This window comes from Danio rerio, chromosome 18, assembly GCF_052040795.2.
Source record: "Danio rerio strain M-AB ecotype USA chromosome 18, GRCz13ab, whole genome shotgun sequence".
Classification (NCBI taxonomy): Eukaryota; Metazoa; Chordata; class Actinopteri; order Cypriniformes; family Danionidae; genus Danio; species Danio rerio.
Window position 1 is genome coordinate 14,050,968 of NC_141038.1, and position 24,056 is coordinate 14,075,023.

The window sequence follows — 24,056 nt, forward strand, 5'->3', positions numbered from 1 at the left end:
TTAGCTGACAGGAGTGGCACCCAGTGTGATCTTCTGCTGCTGTAGCCCATCTGCCTAAAGGTTGGACGTGTTGTGCATTCAGAGATGCTCTCCTGCAAACTCTGTTGTAACGAGTGGTTATTTGAGTTATAGTTTCCTTTTTATCAGCTCAAACCAGTCTGGCCATTCTCCCCTGACCTCTGGCATCGATAAGGCATTTTCGCCCACAGAACTACCGATCACTGGATATTTTCTCCTTTTCTGACTATTCTCTGTAAACCCTAGAGATGAAAATAGATCAGCAGTTTCTGAAATACTCAGACCATCCCGTCTGGCACCAATAACCATGCCACGTTCAAAGTCACTTAAATCACCTTTCTTCCCCATTGTGATGCTTGGTTTGAACTGCAGCAGATCCTCTTGACCATGTCTACGTGCCTAAATGCACTGAGTTGCTGATTAGACAGGTGTACCTAATAAAGTGGCCGTTGAGTGTAGTTTATAACAAAGTATACAACATATAAAATGTGTATTATTGATAACATTTCTCTATCAAAACAAGAGCACATTAATGACTTTGAATCTATTCAGTGTTCATCAGCATGATCAGAACAGCAGTGTCAGCTATGCCAGTAAACAGAGGTAGTCAATCGTAATAGCCATCCATATATTGGGCCAGTTTTACTTGCACCAGCACAAACCCTCTTTTGGCTCTAAAAAACTACTGTCAGGATGACAGCTAGTGCTGAAGACAGCTAGTGTTCTGAAACTGCACTGATGCAGGTATTTTGAGGCTGACCTTGGGATAACATAAGTTTTTTGGTGCATTTTGGTGTTTACATCAAATGAAAGTCAAAGGGAATTTAAATTCATACACTGTAAAAATAAATTATATCTAATTAAAACTTGCCTCTTTTTCATGATTCATGGATGCTTTCCATTGATTTACATTTTCAAATTGCATTACAGGATCTCTGCTACAACAACTTTGTATGTTGAAGAGTTTACAGTGACTCTTATTGACCTTCTTTGTATTTTTCAAGGAGAATAAACATATACTGTAATACGCAGTCTGAGTCACGTGATTTACAGGATATATAAACCGGCACCAAATTCAAACAGGTCAATTATGTCACATAAATACACTCAGTTTATAAAAAAAAGGTGCGTGTTTTCTTTTCAAATTGTCCGAACTAGCTCACACAACAGAAACCGAACTAAAGAAAAAAGTGCAAATTTATTCCGACGTCACCTTTAACCAATAACGAGCTGAAAGACTGGAGGATGTTTGGTGAATATGTTTGTGCTGAAGTGAGAAATGGTGTTGAATGTGGACGTGGATAGATTGGGTCTTTCAGTGTTGGGACGCGACGTGCTTCTGTGTAATTAAGAGCGTGTCATAAAATGAGTTATCATTCCAGCATTTTTTACAGCATGTGTTAAGACCCGCTCTCTAATCTGACAATTAATATGGTAATGAACTCCTGCCGAGCTGGAGATTATGAAAGAGATTGATGTCAGAATCTTTCAGTTACTTTTTTATTATTTTTGAGGAAGATAGGTGGTTATTTTTTTCGCCACAGTGCGGAAGTTATTTCCTGTCACTGTACTTTTGGACTATAAACACAGTCGGATTGACATGCACTGAATTACTTTAAAGTCACACAAAGAAAATGTATTTAAATGTATTTAAAGTGAATTATTCATACATTTATCTTCAGCTCTCTATTTCAGAGGTCGCCACAGTGGAATAAATTACCACATTTTCTGACATAATGTTTTGTGCAGTGGATGCCCTTCCAAGCAGCAACCCATTACTGGGAAACACCCATACAAACATTCACAAACACACACACACACACACTCACTATATACAGCAATTCACCTATCGAAAATGGACCAGAAATGCTAGGACTCAAACCAGTTGACCTTATTGCTGTGAAGTGACAGTGCTAACCACTCAGCCACCGTTCTGCCTAAAGCAAATTTTCTTTGTTTAAACTATAGCTGTGTTTTTTTATGAAGATCAAATGTATGTAACATTGCTCTAGCAACAATAAAAAAAGTTATATATCAAAAATAAAAGTTTTAAAAGCAGCTACCAAATATAAATGCAAATAAAACACTGTTAGGGGCTAGTTAAACAAGAGACAAATGAATATATACAATTGAAGTCTGATTGGGGGTATATTTGCTTTGTTGATACTTTATATGCATTTTCTTGATCTTGAATAAAGTAATAATAATAATTACTTGACATTATATAGCGCTTTTTTGGGTACTCGAAGAGCATTACACATTTTGGGGTAATCTCCTCATCCACAAGCAGCACATGCATAAAAAATAAAAGTAGAAATAAAAAAAATCTTTTAAAATATAGTTGTTGAAATCAGTAATTATTTAAATACTAAATTATCAAAGTAAAACCTAGTTTATTTATGTCAACTCAAAATCAGAGTTAGATTGAAACATTATCAATGGATAAAATAATGATGAAATAAACTGATTTTTATTCTTGTCACAATGGTAAGCTAGTAATTTCAGTAACGGTTATGAGGCAATATGGTTATGAGGCCACAACTATATATAAGAGCAATATTACACTCGTAGCATTGCGATATACTTGTATATCAGCACTGGTGGGGTGGGAGGCGTGCCTTAGTGCCCCACCAGTGATGATATACAGCCATATCGCACTGCTACGAGTGTAATATTGGGTTTATACAACAGTTTAAGGACATATTTGTGTGTATAAAACAAACAAACAAACACGGAGTCTCAAAAACCTTTTTGAAAGAGGAACTACTATCTTCAGCCATTCATTCACATCTGCAGCTGACGTCAAAACAGCAGAAACCATTGCTACTTCACCAACGTCACTTTAGAGCTAGTATTTGAATGATTCTCTAGTGTACTGTCTAAAATGAAAACAAAACAGGTGATTTTGCTCACATTCTAAGATTATAAGGGTGAACAGCATGAAATGTTATCAGTCTACAGAGATTTTCCAGTATTTCTCTGTTGCAATCGGGAGATCACAATAATTAACCCCGAAAAAGCCAAAGCAGCGCAAACACTACCAGATTACTGTTGTGTTTGCGATTCGGAAAAAACGCTAAACACATGCAGGCTTTTCTTCTTTTTTTTTTTTTTTTTACTTAACTAGTCTGCAGTAACAAAAACAGGAGATGCATTAGAAACAAACAGATAGCCAAGCAAAAAGTAACTCAGGGCTATACAAAGAGTGGCCAACACAAAATACCTACATTCCTGATATGCGAGTACCATCTCGCACTCAATAAACTTCAATTACTGTATAAATACAGCACTGCAACATATAAAAGAGAAAGGTCAACTTAGAATGTCACCAGTTTAATAATGATTTGATAAGCTGAAGTCATCTAAGAGATTTTTATGGTGTCTCTCGCCAGCTTGTGGATGGACAATGTCAAACGTCTTTGCTCTGCTCAATGACAGGCCAATGGCCGCCGATTCGCTGTCTCAGAAATTATAAATATTTTAAAATAGGCACTGTCCTTTTAAATAAACGGCATATTTGCACTCTAAACAACTACATTCTCGACTAAAAAAGCCTCAAAAGTACAATATGTTGTCTAACAGCTCCAATATTTGTCAAACTGTAGTGTCCTTTGCTTGTCGCTGTATGTGGGCGAAGTAATACACAAGGGTGAAGGGTTAGGAGGCTGGATGAGTGCTGTTATTTGCAGAATATTGCACGGCTATCAGTCTATCAGATTCAAGAACCAGACAGAATTTAAACATTTAATTTTTTTAATCATGAATTAAATTATAAATAATTAATCATTATTATCATACGTTTTCACTATTTTTGCCAATTCACAGAAACAAAATTATGCTAGAAGGTCTGACGACCGGTTCTCATAATGCAGTCTGACTAAAAATGTTTTGCACACAAGCTGTTTTTTTGGCCAGATATTCCCTTCATATATGAAATAATACATTTTTCCTTTGCGTCTTTTGAAGATGGATTTAGTTTCATCCCAAAAAATTTTTTTATATGACCTTCATATTACAACTTTTTGGACGTTAAAATGCCTGTAGCTGAAAAAAAAACCCAATATGTGTTTCTCAACTAATAAGGGTAGGGTTTTCTGAGACGCACCCGCGATAATGATTACACATTTGAATAAAGTACCCGTTGTTCTCTTTCTCTACTGGATTAAGACATTTGTGTTTAACTTCTAGGGGACAGAAATACACTTTGTGAGCAAATACAGTCTCGTCATGTCCCACGGCTCGCTTCAAAGTTGAAAGCGGTCGAAGCGCTGGTGTGTCAGCAGATGCAAACCTCATGCATTATGCAGATCTCCTTTTCCATACTCAGAGGAGAAGCAGCACTTCCAGAGCGCTCAGATACAGCTCGTGTCATCATGCATTTGCACCAACCATCACTTACACCCGTCTACAATAGGAGCGGGGCTGTGGTCTGTGCGAGACAACATTGGGAGCATTGTCTTGTCCTCTATGACAAAGACAGACTACTATAGTGCGTTACTCAGTGGACCCAGTAAAGACAGGACACGACCTTAACAATTTTCTTTGTCGGCTTAGTCCCTTAATTAATCCTGGGTCGCCACAGCAGAATGAATCGCCAACTCATCCAACAAGTTTTTACGCAGCGGATGCCCTTCCAGCCACAACCCATCACTGGGAAATATCTTAAAAAATTGTAGTAAAATATTATCATTGCAAAGATAAGAGAAATCAGTTATTAGAAATTAGTTATTAAAACTATTATATTTAGAAATGTGTTGAAAAAATCTAATATCTAGGAGGGCTTATTTTATCTGTATTATTCACACTGCATTACTGGCTTAAACCAGATATATCTCAGCATCTAATGCAATTCATATATTAAAAGCATAATAAATAAAAATGCTATTTTAATTCTAAATCTTGATGTTGATTAAAAAGAATCAATTTACATTGCTTAACCATGATTTTTGCTTTACTATTATCTTAATAATAATAGTTCCTTACATTTATGTAGGGCTTTTTTGTACCCTCAGAGTGCTTAACACATTTTTGGGAGGAATCTCCTCATCCAGTGTGCAGCATCCACCAGGATGATGTGACGGCAGGCATATTGCATCCGACCGCACACAACACACAGGAGAGGAGGAAGAGTGATGAAGCCAATTATGATATGGGGATGGTTAGGAGGGCAGAGTGGGCTCACCGAGCAGTAAAGAATCCCCTTCACTATAATGGGGTGTTAGGACCGCTGTTGGCCTTACTAACACCACTTCCGGCAGCATGTGGTCTCCCTTTTAGGTACTGACCAGACTCGGCCCTGCTTAGCTTCAGTGGGCAACCATGTGAAAATTTCAGAGGGCTAGCTGCCAGCTCACTTTCTTGTAGCTTTATAATAATAAGGTGCTCAATCAACTCCTAAAGTCCTAAATCATTAGGTCATGTGCACAAATGTGGGCACTGGACAATGAGGACATTGTTTATTGGGACACTTATGTGACATTTTATTGTACAACATTAATACTGGAACTTAAAAGCAACAGCAGAACTGTGGTGGTGCAGTGGGTAGCGCTTTCGCCTCACAGCAAGAAGGTCGATGGTTCGAACCTCAGCTGGGTTAGTTGGCGTTTCTTTGTGGAGTTTGCATTTTGTTCCCACGTTTGCATGAATTTCCTCGGGGTGCTCCGTTTTCCCCCACAGTCCAAAGACATGGGGATGGTTATCAGACCATTGTCCAGTGCCCAAATTAGTCACATGGTCGCCCACTGAAGCTAAGCAGGGCTGATTCTTGTCAGTAACTGGATGGAAGACCACATGGGAAAGCTAGGTTGCTGCTGGAAGTGGTGTTAGTAAGGCCAGCAGGATTCCTAACGCCCCATTATAGTGAAGGGGACTCTTTACTGCTCAGTGAGCACACTCTGTCCATCTTGGCCTCCTAACATGTGGTACAGCCGAATTGGGTAAGCTAAATTGGCCGTGTGTATGGATGTTTCCCAGTGATGGGTTGCAGCTGGAAGGGCATCCGCTGCATAAAACATACGCTGGATAAGTTGGTAGTACATTCTTAGTGGTGACCCCAGATTTCTAAGGACTAAGCCGAAAAGAAAATGAATGAATAATAAATGTATAAGCTTTTTTTTTTGTTGTTAAAAATTAATAATCCCCTTGTTTCGTGTACCAGCAACATTTCAGCTATTAATCAACTATAAATGTTTTTTAGATTGTTCTGTACTTGTCCAACTATGTTTGTTCATGGTTAAATGTAAAAACGGTTTCTTTATTTTAAACTTCTCTTGTTTGTTGTTTCACACTTTAAACGTCCGCTAAATTACTAGTGAGTATAGTCAAAGACTATAGAATACACAAGACATGTCACTCGTATAATTTTGAATGGGGAAAAGTGTAACTGTGAATATGGCAAATGAAACCCCGGCTTTTAGTACAGGAGCCAATCAGCAATCGCTATATACTGACGATATTCTGGGGGAGGGGCTCAGAATAGACGTGAGTTTCTGCTAATTTTGTGTGATTTGAACGTTTATAAACATTGACGCTTCCTGACTTTCACAGTGCATTGTGAGACTTTTTTTTAGAGCGTGAATGTTTAAATACACAATTGATTAAGGCAGCTGAATTCGATGCAATAGTAGTCGTTTACACTAAGCTCAAACTGAACTGATCTTGTGTTTGTGTTAACAGGTACTCTATCTCCCCGTTCTCCAATCTGGAACGATGTGGCATCAAACACCCAAAGCCCTTGCCATTTATTGGGAACCTGATGATGTTCCGAAACGTAAGAATTTTGGTTATTTTATGAAGCACAAAAGTCATTCTCTCCTATATGCCATGTACACACACACACTTTTCGTACCGATGTTCTGAAGCAGGAATAATGTAATTTCTCTCCGCGAGACTCACTTCATTAGATGTGTTCATTAAAGATGACTCACCGCTAATGACATCTAATGCCATCTGATTCCCAAACAGATTATCCTCTGTGCTTTTACCAGCACAGTATAAAAGACGGACGGGAGAATGGGTGGCTTTAATATTGCAGAATTAATACTTTTTAATTCCTCATGTATTATCATTTTTCAAAGTTTAATCTTTGTCCTGAGCAATAATGTAGCAAATCAACAGCTGCAGTACTTCAGGAACCCCTCTTTGTTTTATGAGAAATAAAGGTCAAGATTTTGATGCTGTGGGGCAGTTCATGTCCAGTGAGAGTCTTTAGATGTATGAATGTGAAATGCCTGTATTCATCTGGCAACCAGTAAACGTTTTTATTTATTTATTTATTTATTTATTTATTTATTTATTTATTTATTTATTTATTTATTTATTTATTTATTGTTGTGCATGCATTTTGCCATATTATTTTTTATAATATTTTTATAATTATTTTTAAGTAATTAAATAATTTATTAATTTATTTATTATTTACCAGTATTTATTTATTTATTACCAGTATTTAATAATTTATTTATTTGTTGTTGTACATGCATTTTTGTCATATTTGTATAATGTTTTTAATTATTTGTTTATTTATTTATTTATTGTTGTGCATACATTTTTGTCATATTATTTTTTATAATATTTTTATTTATTTATTTGTTTGTTTATTAATTTATTTTGTTGTTGTGCGTGCATTTTTTGTCATATTATTTTTATAATGTTTTTGTTTTTATTTATTTATTTATTGCCAATATTTATTTATTTATTGTTGTGCATGTATTGTTGTGCATGCATTATTTTTATAATGTTTTTATTTTTTTATTTATTTATTAACAATATTTATTTATTTATTTATTTATTGCTGTGTTTGGATTTTCTGTCTTATTATTTATTTAAAAAAATCAATTTATTACATATGCACAGTTCCCAGCATTAATAAGTACTCAGCCTTACAAATCTGTACATTACATTAGTCAATACCAAAACTGAAACTATAACAAATATATTAAAATACCTTAAGATCACGGTGCAAAAATGTGTACAACCCCAATCAATATGTTAGGGGAAAATAATAAAACAAAAAATGTTGTAGTTTGTATTATTTTTATAATACTTGAATCCAGATGTATTACTTTTCAAGTCTTAAAATTTTAGGTGAATCATTTAAATGAGCACAATTGATTAATAAAACTGTTATTATCATATATTGTGTATATTCACTGAGAAATGAATAAAACATTAGTTTACTCATTTATGCTGTCCACTGACACTAAAACATATACCATGTTATATTCTTTAAATTGGTTTGTAGTATTATTTATGGATTTATAATGTAATGTAATGTATAATTTGTAAACGTAAAACAAACAAGACCTATATGTTTTGGTCTCAATCAATCACACTGACCCAATCAACTATTAAATCAAACCTGTGACATATACAAGCTTTTTTCTTTTCTTTTTTCCAGAAAAAAAATGGATGTTTTATTTTCATGGCATTCACCCTCTGGCAAACTAGAATATTTGACCTAAATCTTTGATTCCAGTTGCGATAGCCGAACAGTTGCTCAGATCAATATGTTACTGTCAGGCAGCGCTGGTCGACTGGACAGCCTGTCGTTCACAACACACGTTTCATTCGCTCTTTCTATCAGCCGCTTATGACAGGCCTCCCTCTTCCTCCTCTCCCTCTCTGTCTGCCTGTCGGTTTGCCTTTATCCAGGCATTTCATCTCAATACACATCATCCTCGTTGCGATTAAATGTTATTAGCTGGAAGTGAGAAAGGCGTAAATGAATATGCATGCGTGCATAATTACGGCATGTCTAGATGAAGCTCCCAGGTGAACCAAAGGTATGAGCTGTTTTTAGTGTGTGGGTTTTTGTGCCCTTTGTCTGAGCGCATTAGTGTGTGTATGTGTGTGTGGATTTGTGCACACGTCAGCACACTGAGTCTCACAAACAGTGGTCTCCAGAGCATTGCTCCAGCAGAATCCTCTGACCCATTTCTACAGGCCAGCCTCTCAGCTAAATCCTGCAGGTCTGCATGTGTGTGTGTTTGTGCCACTGTGTGCACATTTTATGTTACTGGCACCAGAGACAGACGCAATCCCCTCTCGAGAGGCAGGTGACTGCATATCAGCTTAGAAATTTGACGAAACGCAAAAGAGGAAAGCCGAGATGTTGAAAGACAAAAAGCAGAAGGAAAGAAAGCCATAGGCTACGTTAGCAAATTCAGCGCTTGGGATTGATGACTTTGTTTCCTGATGGACAAATAGTGGAAAATGTGTAACCTTACACCCAGATGTTGCATAAAGTCATCCAGCGCTGTTTTTCAGTGCTGTAGTTTAGTGTGCATTAGTTCTGAAAACTTGGTTTTGGTTCTTTACGCATCAGATGCGTCAAACAATGCATTATGACTAGAAATTGCGAGACTAATTGATTTGTAACAGTTGTATCAGATTAACTCTAACTGTATGAATGTCATGATTATTAGCTGGAGTACCCACCAGACTCACTAGAGGGCACTTCAGCTAGATAAATACTCCACTAGTCACTCACCGAGACTACACCTCCCATTGTGTATCGTGCCCCACAGCTGAAACTGTTTACCAATCTAGACACTGACACACACACAGCTGTTGATCATTAACATTAGCTTTGTTTCCATCCAAAGATCACGTCTTATCGTAACAATGAAGGTCACGCCTTATCGTAACAATGAGTAATGCTTGAAACGTTATTTTAGTTTTCGAGTTGCTACTGTTGGGTTTTTATCAATGCTGGGATTCGTTTTTAGGAAAGTGTTTTATGTATTATCAATTTAGTTAAATTAGTCCATATGCAATCAAAATTTACAATGTTTATTTATTTACCTGTTGCTCTTGTAGGTTCTGTTTAGCAATATATTTGGTAACATAGGCCTTTATCAGCATTTGTAAAGGTTACTAACAGTCCCGTTACTTGCAGCAGTTTACTTTTTTGAATTTTGACTGTAGTTTGGTTTAATGAAGTTTAATTTCATCTCAGTGTCATTAATGCCTTTGCTAAATGTTTTACTAAAATAAACAAGTGTTTTGGTTAAGTCTATTCTCAACCCTGTGAAAATAATATTTTTTGGAAAATATAATAAGGAAAACAATTAAATATAGAAAAAATCTTGCTCAGTACCAGCCGCCATATTAAGGCCTAACATTATAAAAATGTGGTTTGAATAAGACATATAAATTTACAACTTTTTTAGAAAAATTAAGAGACCACAGAATGCATAAATTTTATAATCGTAACTTAAATCACTTTTAAATCTAAAACTTATCAAAAATCTTATATTTTAGCCATTAAACTGTTTTGAGAAACATATGAGCAATAGGTAAATGTTGGTTTTATAGCAAAAGCTTTTTAAAATACTAATATTAATAACTCATAGTTATGTCCGTTACGTGGTTGAGAATAATGGGTCTCTCAAATAAGAATAAAACAAAAAATAATATAAAGGCTTTAATGCCTGATGTAGGAAAATATTAATTTTTTTGACAATTTAAATTGTGCCTAATTATGTAGGCTATTTAAAAATATAATCAATACACTTTTAAAAGTAAGTTTGCTCAAGCTGAAATATTGCCAAATGCAAGCTGAAATATTACCAAATGCAAATTCTGACCCTACCATCCGAATGACAAGAAATTAAGACTCATCAGACCAGGCAACGTTTTTTTCCATCTTCTATTGTCCAATTTTGATGAGCCTTTCTATCAGCTCGAACCAGTCTTGCCATTCCCCTCTGACCTCTGACATCAACAAGGCATTTGTGCCCACAGAACTGCCGCTCACTGGATATTTTCTCTTTTTCTGACCATTCTCTGTAAACTCTAGAGATGGTTGTGCATGAAAATCCCAGTAGATCAACAGACTCAGAACAGCCCGTCTGGCACCATCAACCATGCCACGTTCAAAGTCACTTAAATCACCTTTCTTCCCGATTCTGATGCTCGGTTTAAACTGCAGCCGATCGTCTTGACCATGTCTACATGCCTAAATGCATTCGAGTTGCTGCCATGTGATTGGCTGATTTGCGTTAACAAACAGTTGGACAGTTGTACCTAATAAAGTGGCCGGTGAGTGTATACCCTATTTTACAATGATGGCAACACTGGCTACACAGCATCATTACTCCTGTCTTTAGTGTCATGTTTCTTTAGAAATTAATTTGATATACTGATGCAGTAAATAAATATGCATACAAGTAGATTGAAAGATGAAGGTATAATTATTTTCTCAATAAATACTTTGCGATATATAGAAACTAATTTAAGTTATTTTGTTGTTTATTTTTGTGCATCCTTCTTAAACAAAAGTAGTAATAGACTGGCAGATAACCAAAATAGACATAAAAATAGGATATACTTGACCATAAATGTACTTACAGTCATGAGAGAGCAAGGTGTCACACGTAAACTTAAAAAACAAACAAAAAATTATATATATTTGCAGTGATTTAAAAGGAAAATAAACATCCAGGTTGTAGGGGAGGATCATAGGTAACAGGAAGTGATGTTCAGAGACCAGCAGTGTGTGCGATACAGGGCAGATTGAGTCAGATTTAGAGACTAGACGACAGAGTCTCTCTCAGCGCACAGCAGCACATTATCATGACACACTCCATTACCAAATACAACACTCGCAGACATGAGATCTGCTCCATTTAAGATCCTAAACAAGCTAGATGCACTTCCTCTCTTTCTCTCTGTTGCCAGAACACACGCACATGCTTGCTTTCGCTTTATCCATAGGGGACGTATCTGGAAAACAGGATTCGTCTTGCTATTTTGAAGCACAAGAGCTGCAGTATAGACTTACTGTAACTTTTACAACATAAAGCTGACTCCCCAGTGTCAAGATAAATATATATAAAAAAATAGGAAATATTGTTTTAGGAGATCTGATGTCCACATTGACACTGATTAATTGATTGATTATATTTAGTCTGGATCCACAGACTGGTTGTTTAATACTTGATAACTTGTTTTGTACTTAATATACTTGATGGGTCAACTTTTTCGGTAGTAGTTTGGTAATACATGCTTCAGTAAATCAAGTTTATGATAGTAATTAAATTACATCTAATTTATCAATAAAATGTGTACAATTTCAGTGTTTTGAGGGATATTTAGGGACTATTTTAGAGGTTACGGTAGGTCAAACTTTACAAATTATGTCTAATGTTTTTCTTTTTTAGGCTACATGCAAATATAACCTATATATATAACCTATAAATATAACCACCTATTTTACAAGAAATGTGTTTTGTGTATTCTGATGTATGTCTGACTAGCTATACTAGATGTCTATTGCTCTAAAACTGCCAGTTTCAGACTGTTGAATGATATTTTTCCTAGCATTGATTGGCACATTATGCTTTCACAATGGTATAAACTGTTGTAGTGGGGACCAAATGTATATTTATATTATACATTTTATTTATTAATTTTTAAGATATAGATTAGAGATCAGAGAGAGCTAATTCTTACTATTAAAGGGCTGACCCCCCGCCATGCATCTGCTTTTGATGTCCTACAGGTAGAATCTAGCGTTAATTAGGGGGGTCAATCACCCCAAAACCCACCTGAAATTCACACCCTGCTTAAAACACCTCCTTAATATGTCATTTCTAGTTTACACATGTTAGTTTTTGCTTTATAATACTATAAACTTATACAAACTGAGTCATATACACACTGTAAAAAAAAAAAGTTGAGTAAACTTAAAATAATTAGGCAACCTATCACACATAGCTTTTTGAGTTAACTCAACAAACTGGGTTTGAAGACCAGTGAACTCAAAATATTTTGTTGAATTCTTTAGTTCTCTGAACAAAAAGTATCATGTTCACCCAACAAGATATTTTTGTTTGCTGAACAAAAAATATCATGTTCAACCAACAGGATATTTTTGTTTGCTGAACAAAAAATATCATGTTCATTCAACAAGACATTTTTGTTTGCTGTACAAAAAATATCATGTTAACCCAACAAGACATTTTTGTTTGCTGAACAAAAAATATCATGTTCAACCAACAGGATATTTTTGTGTGCTGAACAAAAAATATCATGTTCAACCAACAAGATATTTTTGTTTGCTGAACAAATATTATCATGTTTACTCAACAAGATCTTTTGTTTGCTGAACAAAAATTTTCACGTTTATTCAACAAGATCTTTTGTTTACTGAACAAAAATCATTATGTTTACCCAACAAGATTTTTTTAGTTTACTGAACAAAATAAAACAAACTGATTCATTATGCATTTACTATTAATTTTTAGGATTCAAATTAAATACACAAGAATAGTCAATTCACTTTTTTTTATTTTTAACTGTGTTCAAATCACAATCCAAAACATTTGCATACAAAATCAGCATTTGACATTAGCCGTGTTCAGCATTGGGCTAGTTTGTACACAACTAGTACTGAATGTTTCCAGATTTGAAAAGATTGTACACTGCCTCAACATAAAATAACTGGCAACCTTACTAAAACCAAGCTATTAGTGTGTCTAAACACTCAAACCAGGTGAATATACAATCATCTAATCAGAGTAAACCCTAAAAGCCACTCCATTCATACAGTCTTTAAAGTGTACTGCACTTTTGTCAACAAAGTACATAAAGTCCAAAAACAGACCTCAAAACATTCAAACAGTGGCACATTAGGAAGTGGTCACGGGTCAGTTGCCGTTACTGTGTGGTTTGTTTGAATGTTCTCCCTGCGTTCACGTGGGTTTCCTTTGGGTTCTCCGGTTTCCCCCACAGTCCAAAGACGTGTGGCACAGGTGAATTGGGTAGGCTAAAATTGTCCGTAGTGTATGTGTGAATGAGTGTGTATGGATGTTTTCCAGAGATGGGTTGCAGCCAGAAGGGCATACGCTGCGTAAAACAAGTTCATTGCGCTGTGGCGACCCCAGATTAATAAAGGGACTAAGCCGAAAAGAAAATGAATGAATGAATGAACTGAACTCTCGCAGATCATGTGCCACCAACCTCCATAAAACATGCTGAATCACTTAAAAAGTATATTTGAGTTCTTTTGGGTGTTCCATATTCAGTCTATACAAGAGGCTGAACAAGTAAGCGAAGGCTGCAGGCAGATGTGTGATTTCCTGAAGTACTATGGCCTCCTCCAAGATTTTAGCGAGGTTCATCACATATTGCAGGGATGCAGAAGTGCCATTATCATCTTCCACCACAGTGAAGATTCCAATCCTTTAATCTCTGGTGCTGTGGTCTTCAGGGTCCGTGTCCTTATAGGAGATTAAGTAATGGGAAAATTAATTGATGTGTAATATTAATTACTACTTATTAATGTTATTACTATTATGCAAAGAAAATAAAAACATGTAATACTTTCGTACATACAAACAGTAACACTTTGAATAGTCTATAATATATAATAATTGAACAATATATTGACAACTTTTTAATATTTAGCAATTTTTTAAACTTTTATTTTACATAAAATTGCAAAGATTTACTTTTATTTGATACAGTTTCAATTGTGAAAGTTGTTTATTGTCCTGTTTAGAATATAACTGAGCCTTTAATTGTCATTCATAAGGGATTTATAAAGCATAAATAGTCCTCACTTTAGATTAGGTCACAACTGGATGAAGTTAAGCTCATAAAGCATATACTAACATACAAAGTAACTATTATTACATACCTTAATATTAGGATATTTAAATGTTAATTTGAATAGTTTATTAATCGTGTACTTAAGCATTCTGAATGATCTTAAAAACACCAAGTATTCTTAAATAACTGGTTTGTAAATAATGCAATACTTAAATTAGTAATACAAATGAATCATTAAAGTTAAAAAAATACAATCATTGAGCACTTCATGTAGAGTTATGCTTAACAGAAAATAAATTAACTATTCGCTAATACTAAATAAATTATTTATAGCGTGCAGCTATTATAAGTGTTACCAAGCAGACTAATAAATGTAGAATAGGGTATGAAAATGGGTAACTTACCAGACATATCTTGAGAAAGCAAGCAGAATTTTTACGAAGAAAAATTGCCAATCCCTCAGAAGCTGCTCTTTCTCGATCGGTGACAATATCAGTGACCTAAAGGAAAGTCATTTACAAAGGGTGTTTTACAATCTTATTGTTTTGTAAGTAAAAATGTACTTAGTACATTTAAGTGAGCATAGTATTTTATTCATGCTGTTGAAAAAACACATGGCTTTATTTTTAAAAAAGAATTTTGTGGTTTCCATACAATGGAATTTGATAATGGTTGTGTTGGCAAATTTAGAAAAATGTTTAGTTTCATGTGACAATTACTTTGAGTTAAAAACTACAGCTATTATTTTCTATTTTCCTCTTTGAATGTATTCATTTGAAATGGTCACTCAAAACAAGTGAAACATCTGTTATTTATCTTACTTCCATCTCACAATCAAAACACAACTTGACACAATTAAAATTAATGCAAAAGGGCTGGACAATTAAATTGTTGCAATTACGTTTTATTAGACTGTATTACCTGAGCATGAAATTCTTGACAGGACAAAATATGTTGCACATGTTAAAAACATCAGACGGGTGTATAAGAAAAAAAAAATCTTAATGAGTACCTGCTCATCCATCTTGTTTAAAGTTGTATCCATCTCTGGACCCATTGAATCCCTTCTTTTCTGTAGAGTTTCAGGAGAGGTGCTGTATATTTATCAAGTCACTCGATTAACTGTCTCAGGAGATCTACATTACAGATCTGAGAAAACTCTGTGCAGATCTACAATATACAAAAAAAACATACATATTAATTTTTACACATAATATATATATATATATATATATATATATATATATATATATATATATATATATATATATATATATGTAAATGTAAATATTTAAATGTTCAAATGCTGAATACAGATGTATTTTGAATTACCTATAATAATAATGTTGTTTGTTATTTTTAGCATTATCATTACTACCTTGAATGAAACCAAAGCAATTGCAATATAGTGACTTACCTCTTCCTTAAAGTCCAGGTTATCTCTCTCTAATTTCTTCCTGGCTTAATCTCAACAACTTCTTTTGGGCAAAGAGAAAAGGTTTCTTGCATCTGCTGGTGAATGACCGTCAAATTTCACTGATGATAACAAGTCTCACCTCCTCAAGGAAATCTTGCATTGAATTATGTCATTGTCAATATTTCAGTCCTTTTGAGCAAAAAGAAAGAAAAATATATATTTAGCCCTTTATATTTTTTATGTAAATAAAAGCTAGCTGACTGTTAAAGCAAGTTGGTCTGAATATGATAGACATTTAGTCGAGCTAACAAATCAAGCAATGAATTACATGAAAATCACACGATTTTCACACAAATTACACAGTTAAACACGTCACCGTTTGTTCCACTGGCTCTGGTTCGAAGGGAAAAAAGGTTATGATGTGCGCAATGCTGACAGCAATCTAGATAAACAGGACATAATTTTATATTTGACTTGGATACCTGATCTGGTATGTTATATGATACTCATTGTATTAATCGTGAGTTATTAAAGCAAATGACTCGATTGAAATCGCTATTTGTTTCAAATACATTCACTCTAAACTTTTATTGATGTAAATAGCCAAAACCAAGTGCACAAAACAAGTAACTCACGGCTAAATTATAACAAATAGTTCCGTATTAGGATACACGCGCACATCAAAGCCAACATATCAAATAATATAACGTTAGATGACAACAAAAAAGACATACATACCTATGATTTAGCAGAAACGTCGTTGGCCTGCTCTTAACTAGGGATGGCTGACGTGAAACTGATGTTTTGACACAGTGTCGAGATCCCGAAGCGCAAGTGTTTCGAATCACTGCACCGAAGCATGATCCGAAGCACCCAAGTCACGTGACTAAAGTGTTTCGAAACACCTAGTCACGTGACTAAAGCGATTCAAAGCATCGATCAGCTTAGAAACGTTTCGAGACCTGGTGAATCCTAATTTGACTGCTAAGGTCTCCAAATTATCTCTGTCTCAAATGGCTTAGAGCACTGTGGGTTTGCTGATTGATTCTATGCTAAGCATGATGTTTTGGGTTCGAATCCCGACTTCGAAATCATGGTTTTATGTATTTTAATCATGTTTCTGTTTTGTGTAGCCTAAATAGGATACAGCTACAGTTACGCCATCAATTTAGCATCATTTTTGTAACACTGTAAAACAATAATAAATATTTTTACAGTATGGTTGGGTTTAGGGTTTGGGTAGACATTAATAAAATACAATAAATGGGAAATTTAATGAATAATATAAATAATTCTTGATAACTTCAGGCCACCATTTTTGATCTAGCAACAACCCTGTTTTAAGACAAAAACAAGACATATTTATTCACAAATTGTTTATTCGGATATCAGACCAATGTTGAAACAAAACGATACAAGAGCAAAGCATTACCAACTGGTATTAAAGCATTTTAAAACAACTTCTACTGACTAGCTTCGAAACCTACTACTCTTGCATGGATGTCTGACACCTTAACCACTGTTACTTGAAGGATTCCACTTTCACAAAGTGGGGTTTAATCCCTCAATTTGTTCAATCGTTCTTTGCTGAAGCTGTTTCAGTGCAATATATATAAAAATGACCACTAAATGTCACTGTAGAGTGAGGTTTCGAAACGTTTCGAAGCTTCGACACATTTGCTTCGACTGTTTCAGTGTTTCACGAAGCCTCGCTTTGCCCACCACTACTCTTAACCGCTCTATCACGGTCTCTCACATCATTAATACACTGGTAAAATAGATCGGGCAGTCAGATGGGTAGCACATCGCACAAAAACATGTATACAATTATATACAATCGATTATGAAAACGATTGACACGTAGCTCCGCAGAAAGAAAGATGGTTCGTTTTGTCGCGCGCACGTGACAGGTACCCCCTGCAGTGAGCTATGGAAGTATATTGCGCATGCGCCAGAAGCTTATAAGGCGCATGCACCAACAAGAAGGGCACGCATCAACGCAAAACTAAGAATTTTGTATTAGTTCAACGAAATATTTTAAGTTTTTCACATTGAAGCACCATATTTGTTGAACAAACTAACTATTATTTGTCAGCATTTCAAATGAAAATATTTAAATTCAGTTAACTTAATAATCTTTGTTCAGAGGACTTTTTGAAAGTTGGCGTTTTTACAGTGCACTTTTAGGAGTGCAGGGCACAAAGTAATGGCATGGCATGCTTGCAAGGTTTTCACCACAGTGTCGGCAGACATCTTCCTGCCAATTATTGAAAAAGTTTGGTGAAATTTGGATGAAAAAAACTGGAGAAACCATGTTTGCAGCACATATGTTTATTTTCAAAAAATCTGTGAAAGTATAAAATCTTATATTGTTGTGTCAAAAGATAAAACCTAGAAGACAGCGACTATTTTAGAGGTTACGGTAGGTCAAACTATACAAATTATGTCTAATTTTTGTCTTTTTTTAGGCTACATGCAAATATGAACACCTATTTTACAAGAAATGTGTTTTGTGTATACTGTACACTGTGTGTAAGTAAAATACACAGTGACTGCAAACCAGTTTTGAGGAAACATGACACAGCGGGGTTAGTTACAATTAAGGGTTTTTATAATTAAGCCACACACTGTTGGACACCAATTAAACCAACAAAATACTTTTTTTTTTAATGTAATGTTGAGAACCTTTTATACTAAAATGTTTTTTAATATATATTTTTTTATTAAAAAAGTATTTTATTGCTAATAATGCAAATAAATGCATTGTATCATAATGGATAAATGGATAATAATGCAAATAAATTCAAATGTGTATAGCCAATACATAAATAAAAAAACACTGTTTTATGTAGAATAAAAAATAAATGAGCCAATTACTGAGGAAATATAGCTACTATTTAAAGTAAACAGAAATTAAATTAACTGTGTGAAATCTGCCTTTTTAAGCATGTGTTACAACTAACCCTCTGACTGTTACAACTTGCCCCACAGGTGAGGTAAATAGTAACATTTTTACTCCTGGCTCTTCTGGCAATACTGCACAGAAACTCTTGGTCCGGCGATCATTTTGTCAGTGCTTATTTGTAGAAGAGGCTTGTGTGTTATTAGTATTTAGTATTAGTATTAGTTGTGTGTTATTAGCCACTAGTTATTAGTGGCTATTACTTTATTCATTATTCGACCAAAACCAAAAAGTGTTACCTTCTGCCCCATATCATCAAACATTTAGAGTATTAGTAACTTAAATAATTTAAGTTCAGTTATCAAATCTGTTTGAGACCAATTGCGGCAAACTATTTATGTTGACTAAGGTTGCTTTTGCACCTATATGTTTGTTTCGGAACCCGTCTCGTTTGCCCAGTTAGTGCAGTTTGTTTGGCATACTGTATGTGAATTCATCAATTAAGCTCTGATCCATGCCAAATTAATCGGTCCGACATCGCTTGAATGAGGTGGTCTCGGTTCGATATAAACAAACTCGGGAGTGGATCGGTTATAGTGAAAAGGCAATGCAATCCTATGAACCAGGTATATAATACAGCTATATGAAGAGAATAATGAGAATGGTGGGATGTCATCATTCCTACCGGTAAATGTGTGTTTCACGACAAATACGAAAGTGAAAGCATGCTGAAATAATACCGAGTGCTGTTTATCCATTAGGAAAATTGACAGAAATTATATTTAACTTAAAAATTTAATTTTAATCTTATAATATTTTGTATTTGGGACTGTTGTTTTCTTTGTTTTTACACTGACACCTGAACAGAAAGATCAACATTTATCTGCTTCATGATCTGACTGAAGTCTCGGTTTATCTGTTACAATTTTTTTGGATGTTCACAAAAACAAAGAGAAGCAAACTGCTCATCAATAACCAAATGATCTCTGATGCACTTTGCACACAGAACCGTTAAGTACTTGCGAAAGTTGCAAGATCCAGTTTGCATGATTTATCAGTGAGTGCAGACATGCTTAAACCGATTTGCTTCATTTAGTGCTTTTGGGAAAGGAATAATCACTGGATTTGGCAAGGTTAGCCAGGTTCATGGTACTGAATCATTGAACGTTGTGAAGAGGTTTGTTTGAGGCACTTAGCAACTACATATCTGATATTTCTTTTCAGAGTAATCTCTCAACATAAATGAGTTACTTTTGGACAAACAGATGTGAGGGTTCAAAGTCTAGAATATTTATTTATTTATTTTTTTATCTTAGTCCATTCTCTTTCAGAATCACGAATTTCAGATTTACCCTTCTGCAAAGGTGATTGACACAAAAAGATGATCTAAAATACTTTGTGTTACAAAACAACATGAGAACACAAATCATATATTTCTTGGGTGGCCTATACTCTGAAATAAGTATAGCATATTCACTGAGTAAATGTTGACTATTGTGCATGAAGTATATGTTGAAATGTTCTCTTTAGGAAAAATAGGTTATAGTGGAAACAAATTTTGATTTTATTTAGTTTTACTTTAATTTAATTTGTAGATGTTCTCTTCAGCATATAATAAGGTTGAATAGACATAAGTGTGAATAGAATAGAATGAGAGAACGATAATTAGTAAATGATTATGATTATATTTTTGTAGGAAATGCCCCTGTAAATATATTAAAAAGAATATTAAAGAATATAATTTTTTTACATAATGAGGACAAGTAAACTGACAGTTAATGTTTGTATGAAATATGCCTTTAAATATTCATCTTAGTGAGAATAGAATAGAATAGAATAGAATAGAATAGAATAGAATAGAATAGAATAGAATTTTAGAACAATATTAGAAGTGAATGGTGAAAAATGTATTTTTGGGTAAGCTTTTCTTTCAAATGTTCACATTAGTACATAGATTGGAATGAGAATATGAAAATAAGAAAATTAATACGAAATATTTTTCTGTGTGAACTGTCCCTGTAAATGTTCACTTAAATGAGGAGGATAGAATAAAATAGAATATATATATATATATATATATATATATATATATATATATATATATATATATATATATATACTGTATGTAAAACTTTAGTGGGAATGAAATAGAATAGAGAACAATATAATATTGGAAAAATATAAGGAAGAGTAAATATATATATATATATTAGGTACTCTTTTTCCTTTAAATTGGTCACATTAGTGTAAATAGAATAGAATAAGAACATGAGAATTAGTGAATGATTATGGAATTTGTGTGAAATGTAAAAAAAAAAAAGTGAGGACATAATAAATAGAATATAATTTTACCATAATGAGGATGAGTAAATTGTGACAGTTCATCAATCTAATAGAACTGAACAGAATATAATTGAATAGAACAAAATATAATAGAACCGAATAGAAAAGAATAGAACAGAACAGAATAGAACAGAACAGAATTGAATGTAATAGAACAGAGTAGAACAGGACAAAATACAATAAAACAGAACAGAATAGAAATGATTTGAACAGATGACAATTGAACAGAACCAAACAGAATAGAAAAAAACAGAACAGGACAGGACAGAATCAAATAAAACAGAACAGAATATAATAGAATTAAATTGAACAGAATAAAGTAGAACAGAACAAAACAGAATAGAATAGAACAGAACAGAATCGAATAAAACAGAAAAGAATAGAATTGAATGTAACAATAAAATAGAACAGAACCGAACAGAATAGAAAAGAATGGAATAGGATAAAACAGAATAGAATAGAAAAGAATTCAACAAAATAGAATAGAACAGAATCTAATAGAACCGAACAGAATAGAAATTGAATAGAACAGGACAGAATAGATCAGAATCGAATAAAACAGAATAGAATTGAATAGAACAGAATACAATAGAACAGAACCGAACAGAATAGAAAAGAACAGAAAGAAAAGAATAGAATAAAACACAATAGAACAGAACAGAATAGAATAGAATTTAATAGAATAGAATTTAAAAGCACAGAACAGAATAGAACAGCACAAAATAGAATAGAACAGAATAGAAAAAATAAAATACAATAAAATAGAAGAGAATAGAATCGAATAGAACAGATCAGAATAGAATAGAATAAAATAAAATAGAATAGAACGGAATAGAATGGAATAGCATAGAACAGGATAGAATAGAAAAGAAAAGAATAGAACAGAATAGTATAGAATAGAACAGAACATAATAGAATAGAATAGAATAGAATAGAATAGAATAGAATAGAATATGGCCACTTGAAATGTCTTTTTTCTCAGTTCTGTCTTCTAAAGTGCACACCCTCAGCAGAGCTTCCCTCACATTGTCTCAGACACACGCTGAAGATCTGAGTGACATGAGCGATGATTAGTGGCTGAGACAAAGAGAAGCAGTGAGCTGTTCAGACCTGCAGGGGTCAAGGTCACAGATGGGCTTGAAAACAGCTGAAAGTGCCTAATCTTTTTAAGAGAATTCCAATAGGATTGCCGACCGTCCTCTTCACTCCAGACCCGCCGTTATTGATCGCATCCATTCGTGATGAATCCCTGAAGAAGCCAAAGGCAGGAGCAGCTCATTTGTTTGAATTGAGCCTCTGGTCTCCTGTTTAACTCGTGTCACGACGCTTCTGCCAGATGCATGCTAGGTATGCTTACTATGCTATAATTTATCATTTAGAATATACCAGTAAAAATTATCTCCACAAGAAGAATTGGTGTTCCTGCAATTAAAAACAATTACACCTAGAATCTGGAATCTGCCTCTACAATCTGAAACTGGTTTGTTTAGTGCTGTACAGTGCCATATACTAAATGCAATGAAAATGAGCCTTTCTATAAATAAAAGAAATTACTGGCATAGTTTATTTGAAAGCATTGTTATTTGAGTGTTTGAACAAAACTTTTGACCAGATGTGGTTTCACATCATAGATAAGGAAGTAATCACACTACTTTATAGCATTCTGCACTGCAGTGTTGATAAGTATTGCATAATAAATAAAATAAAATAAAATAAAATAAATACCCAGCATGTCATGAGGAGCACCAGATAAATAAACCAGATATTAGAACAATTATGCTTTTAGTGTCTTTAAGTTTTATCAAGCATCTTCTTTCTTCTAGGCTTCAACAGTAGCTTGAATAAAACATGTTCCATTATGAACACACAACTTTATATACATTCAAACACATTGACGTTGGTGTTGTAAATTACGCTACGAAAACCTTGTAATTAACTACAAGTACATTAACTGTTATTTTACAGACTTAATTCTCTTTATAGTATACATATAATTTTACTACTACTAACATACAATTTCACTTACTACTCAATACTTAAATGTCAATAAAAGTGTCTTTGTTAAACTGTAGAGTTGGATTTTCAACATCAAAAGTCGACAGAGCAGAGATCAAGAACCATAATGCAATACACAACTGTAAATAAACGGAAAACACCAAATTACAAAAATTTTAACAGATATTTTTTAGATTGTAAATATAATTTATTATACAATTTATCAACATGTAGCTCTATATATGTTTCTGGAGATCGCAAACTATATGTAGCCAGAAGTATTTCATCTTTAAAAGAAGCGCTACGGGTTAATGGGACGCCATTTTTTTTCACGCTGTTACCAGTTTGTCCAGTAGCTCGCCATGTACGTCGGTGGACTTGAGATGCAGAGAGGAGCTGACCATGACAACAAGGTTCGAGTCTGGTAAAGAATGGTTCCAGAAGACAAAAACAAAAGCCAAAAAATAAAATAAACAAGTAAATAACAGGATGAGAATGTGGTAAAATCTGAAAACGTGGTATAAAATTAGGCAAGGGCTTTTGTTTTTCTGGATTGCTTTTTAAAACAGTCGGTTGCCTTTAGGGAAGTGGGTGGGCGGGTCAATCTGTGCTTTTGAAAACACTATTGGTTGGGTTTAGGTAAAGAGGAGGGTAGGTCAGTCGAACGGTCAGTCAGTCGACAGCGGCCTCTGGTGGATTTACGAATGACACTTGCGACAGAAATCTGAGATCTCAAAAAGCGTATACAGCGACCTCTGGTGGATTTGTGAAAACAAATTGCAAAAAAACTTAGCTGCTAGGATGTATTTGGCGCTCTCCAGAAAT

General features: G+C 34.2%; 1 protein-coding gene and 1 long non-coding RNA gene across 3 annotated transcripts in view; one reads left to right on the forward strand and one right to left on the reverse strand.

Moving 5' to 3' along the window:
- Window positions 1–24,056, forward strand: part of tbxas1 (thromboxane A synthase 1 (platelet)) — a 179,973-nt gene that overhangs the window by 42,065 nt on the left and 113,852 nt on the right. For both annotated transcript variants that reach the window (NM_205609.3, XM_087292693.1), the window contains 1 exon segment: window positions 6,694–6,787. In NM_205609.3, the coding sequence (NP_991172.3) occupies window positions 6,694–6,787 (94 nt within the window).
- Window positions 13,294–16,829, reverse strand: LOC147839668 (uncharacterized). Its single transcript, XR_015514765.1, has 5 exons — window positions 16,730–16,829; window positions 15,992–16,180; window positions 15,587–15,744; window positions 14,979–15,074; window positions 13,294–14,243 (listed from the first exon to the last, which is right to left on the reverse strand). It is a non-coding gene; the product is annotated as an uncharacterized LOC147839668 (long non-coding RNA).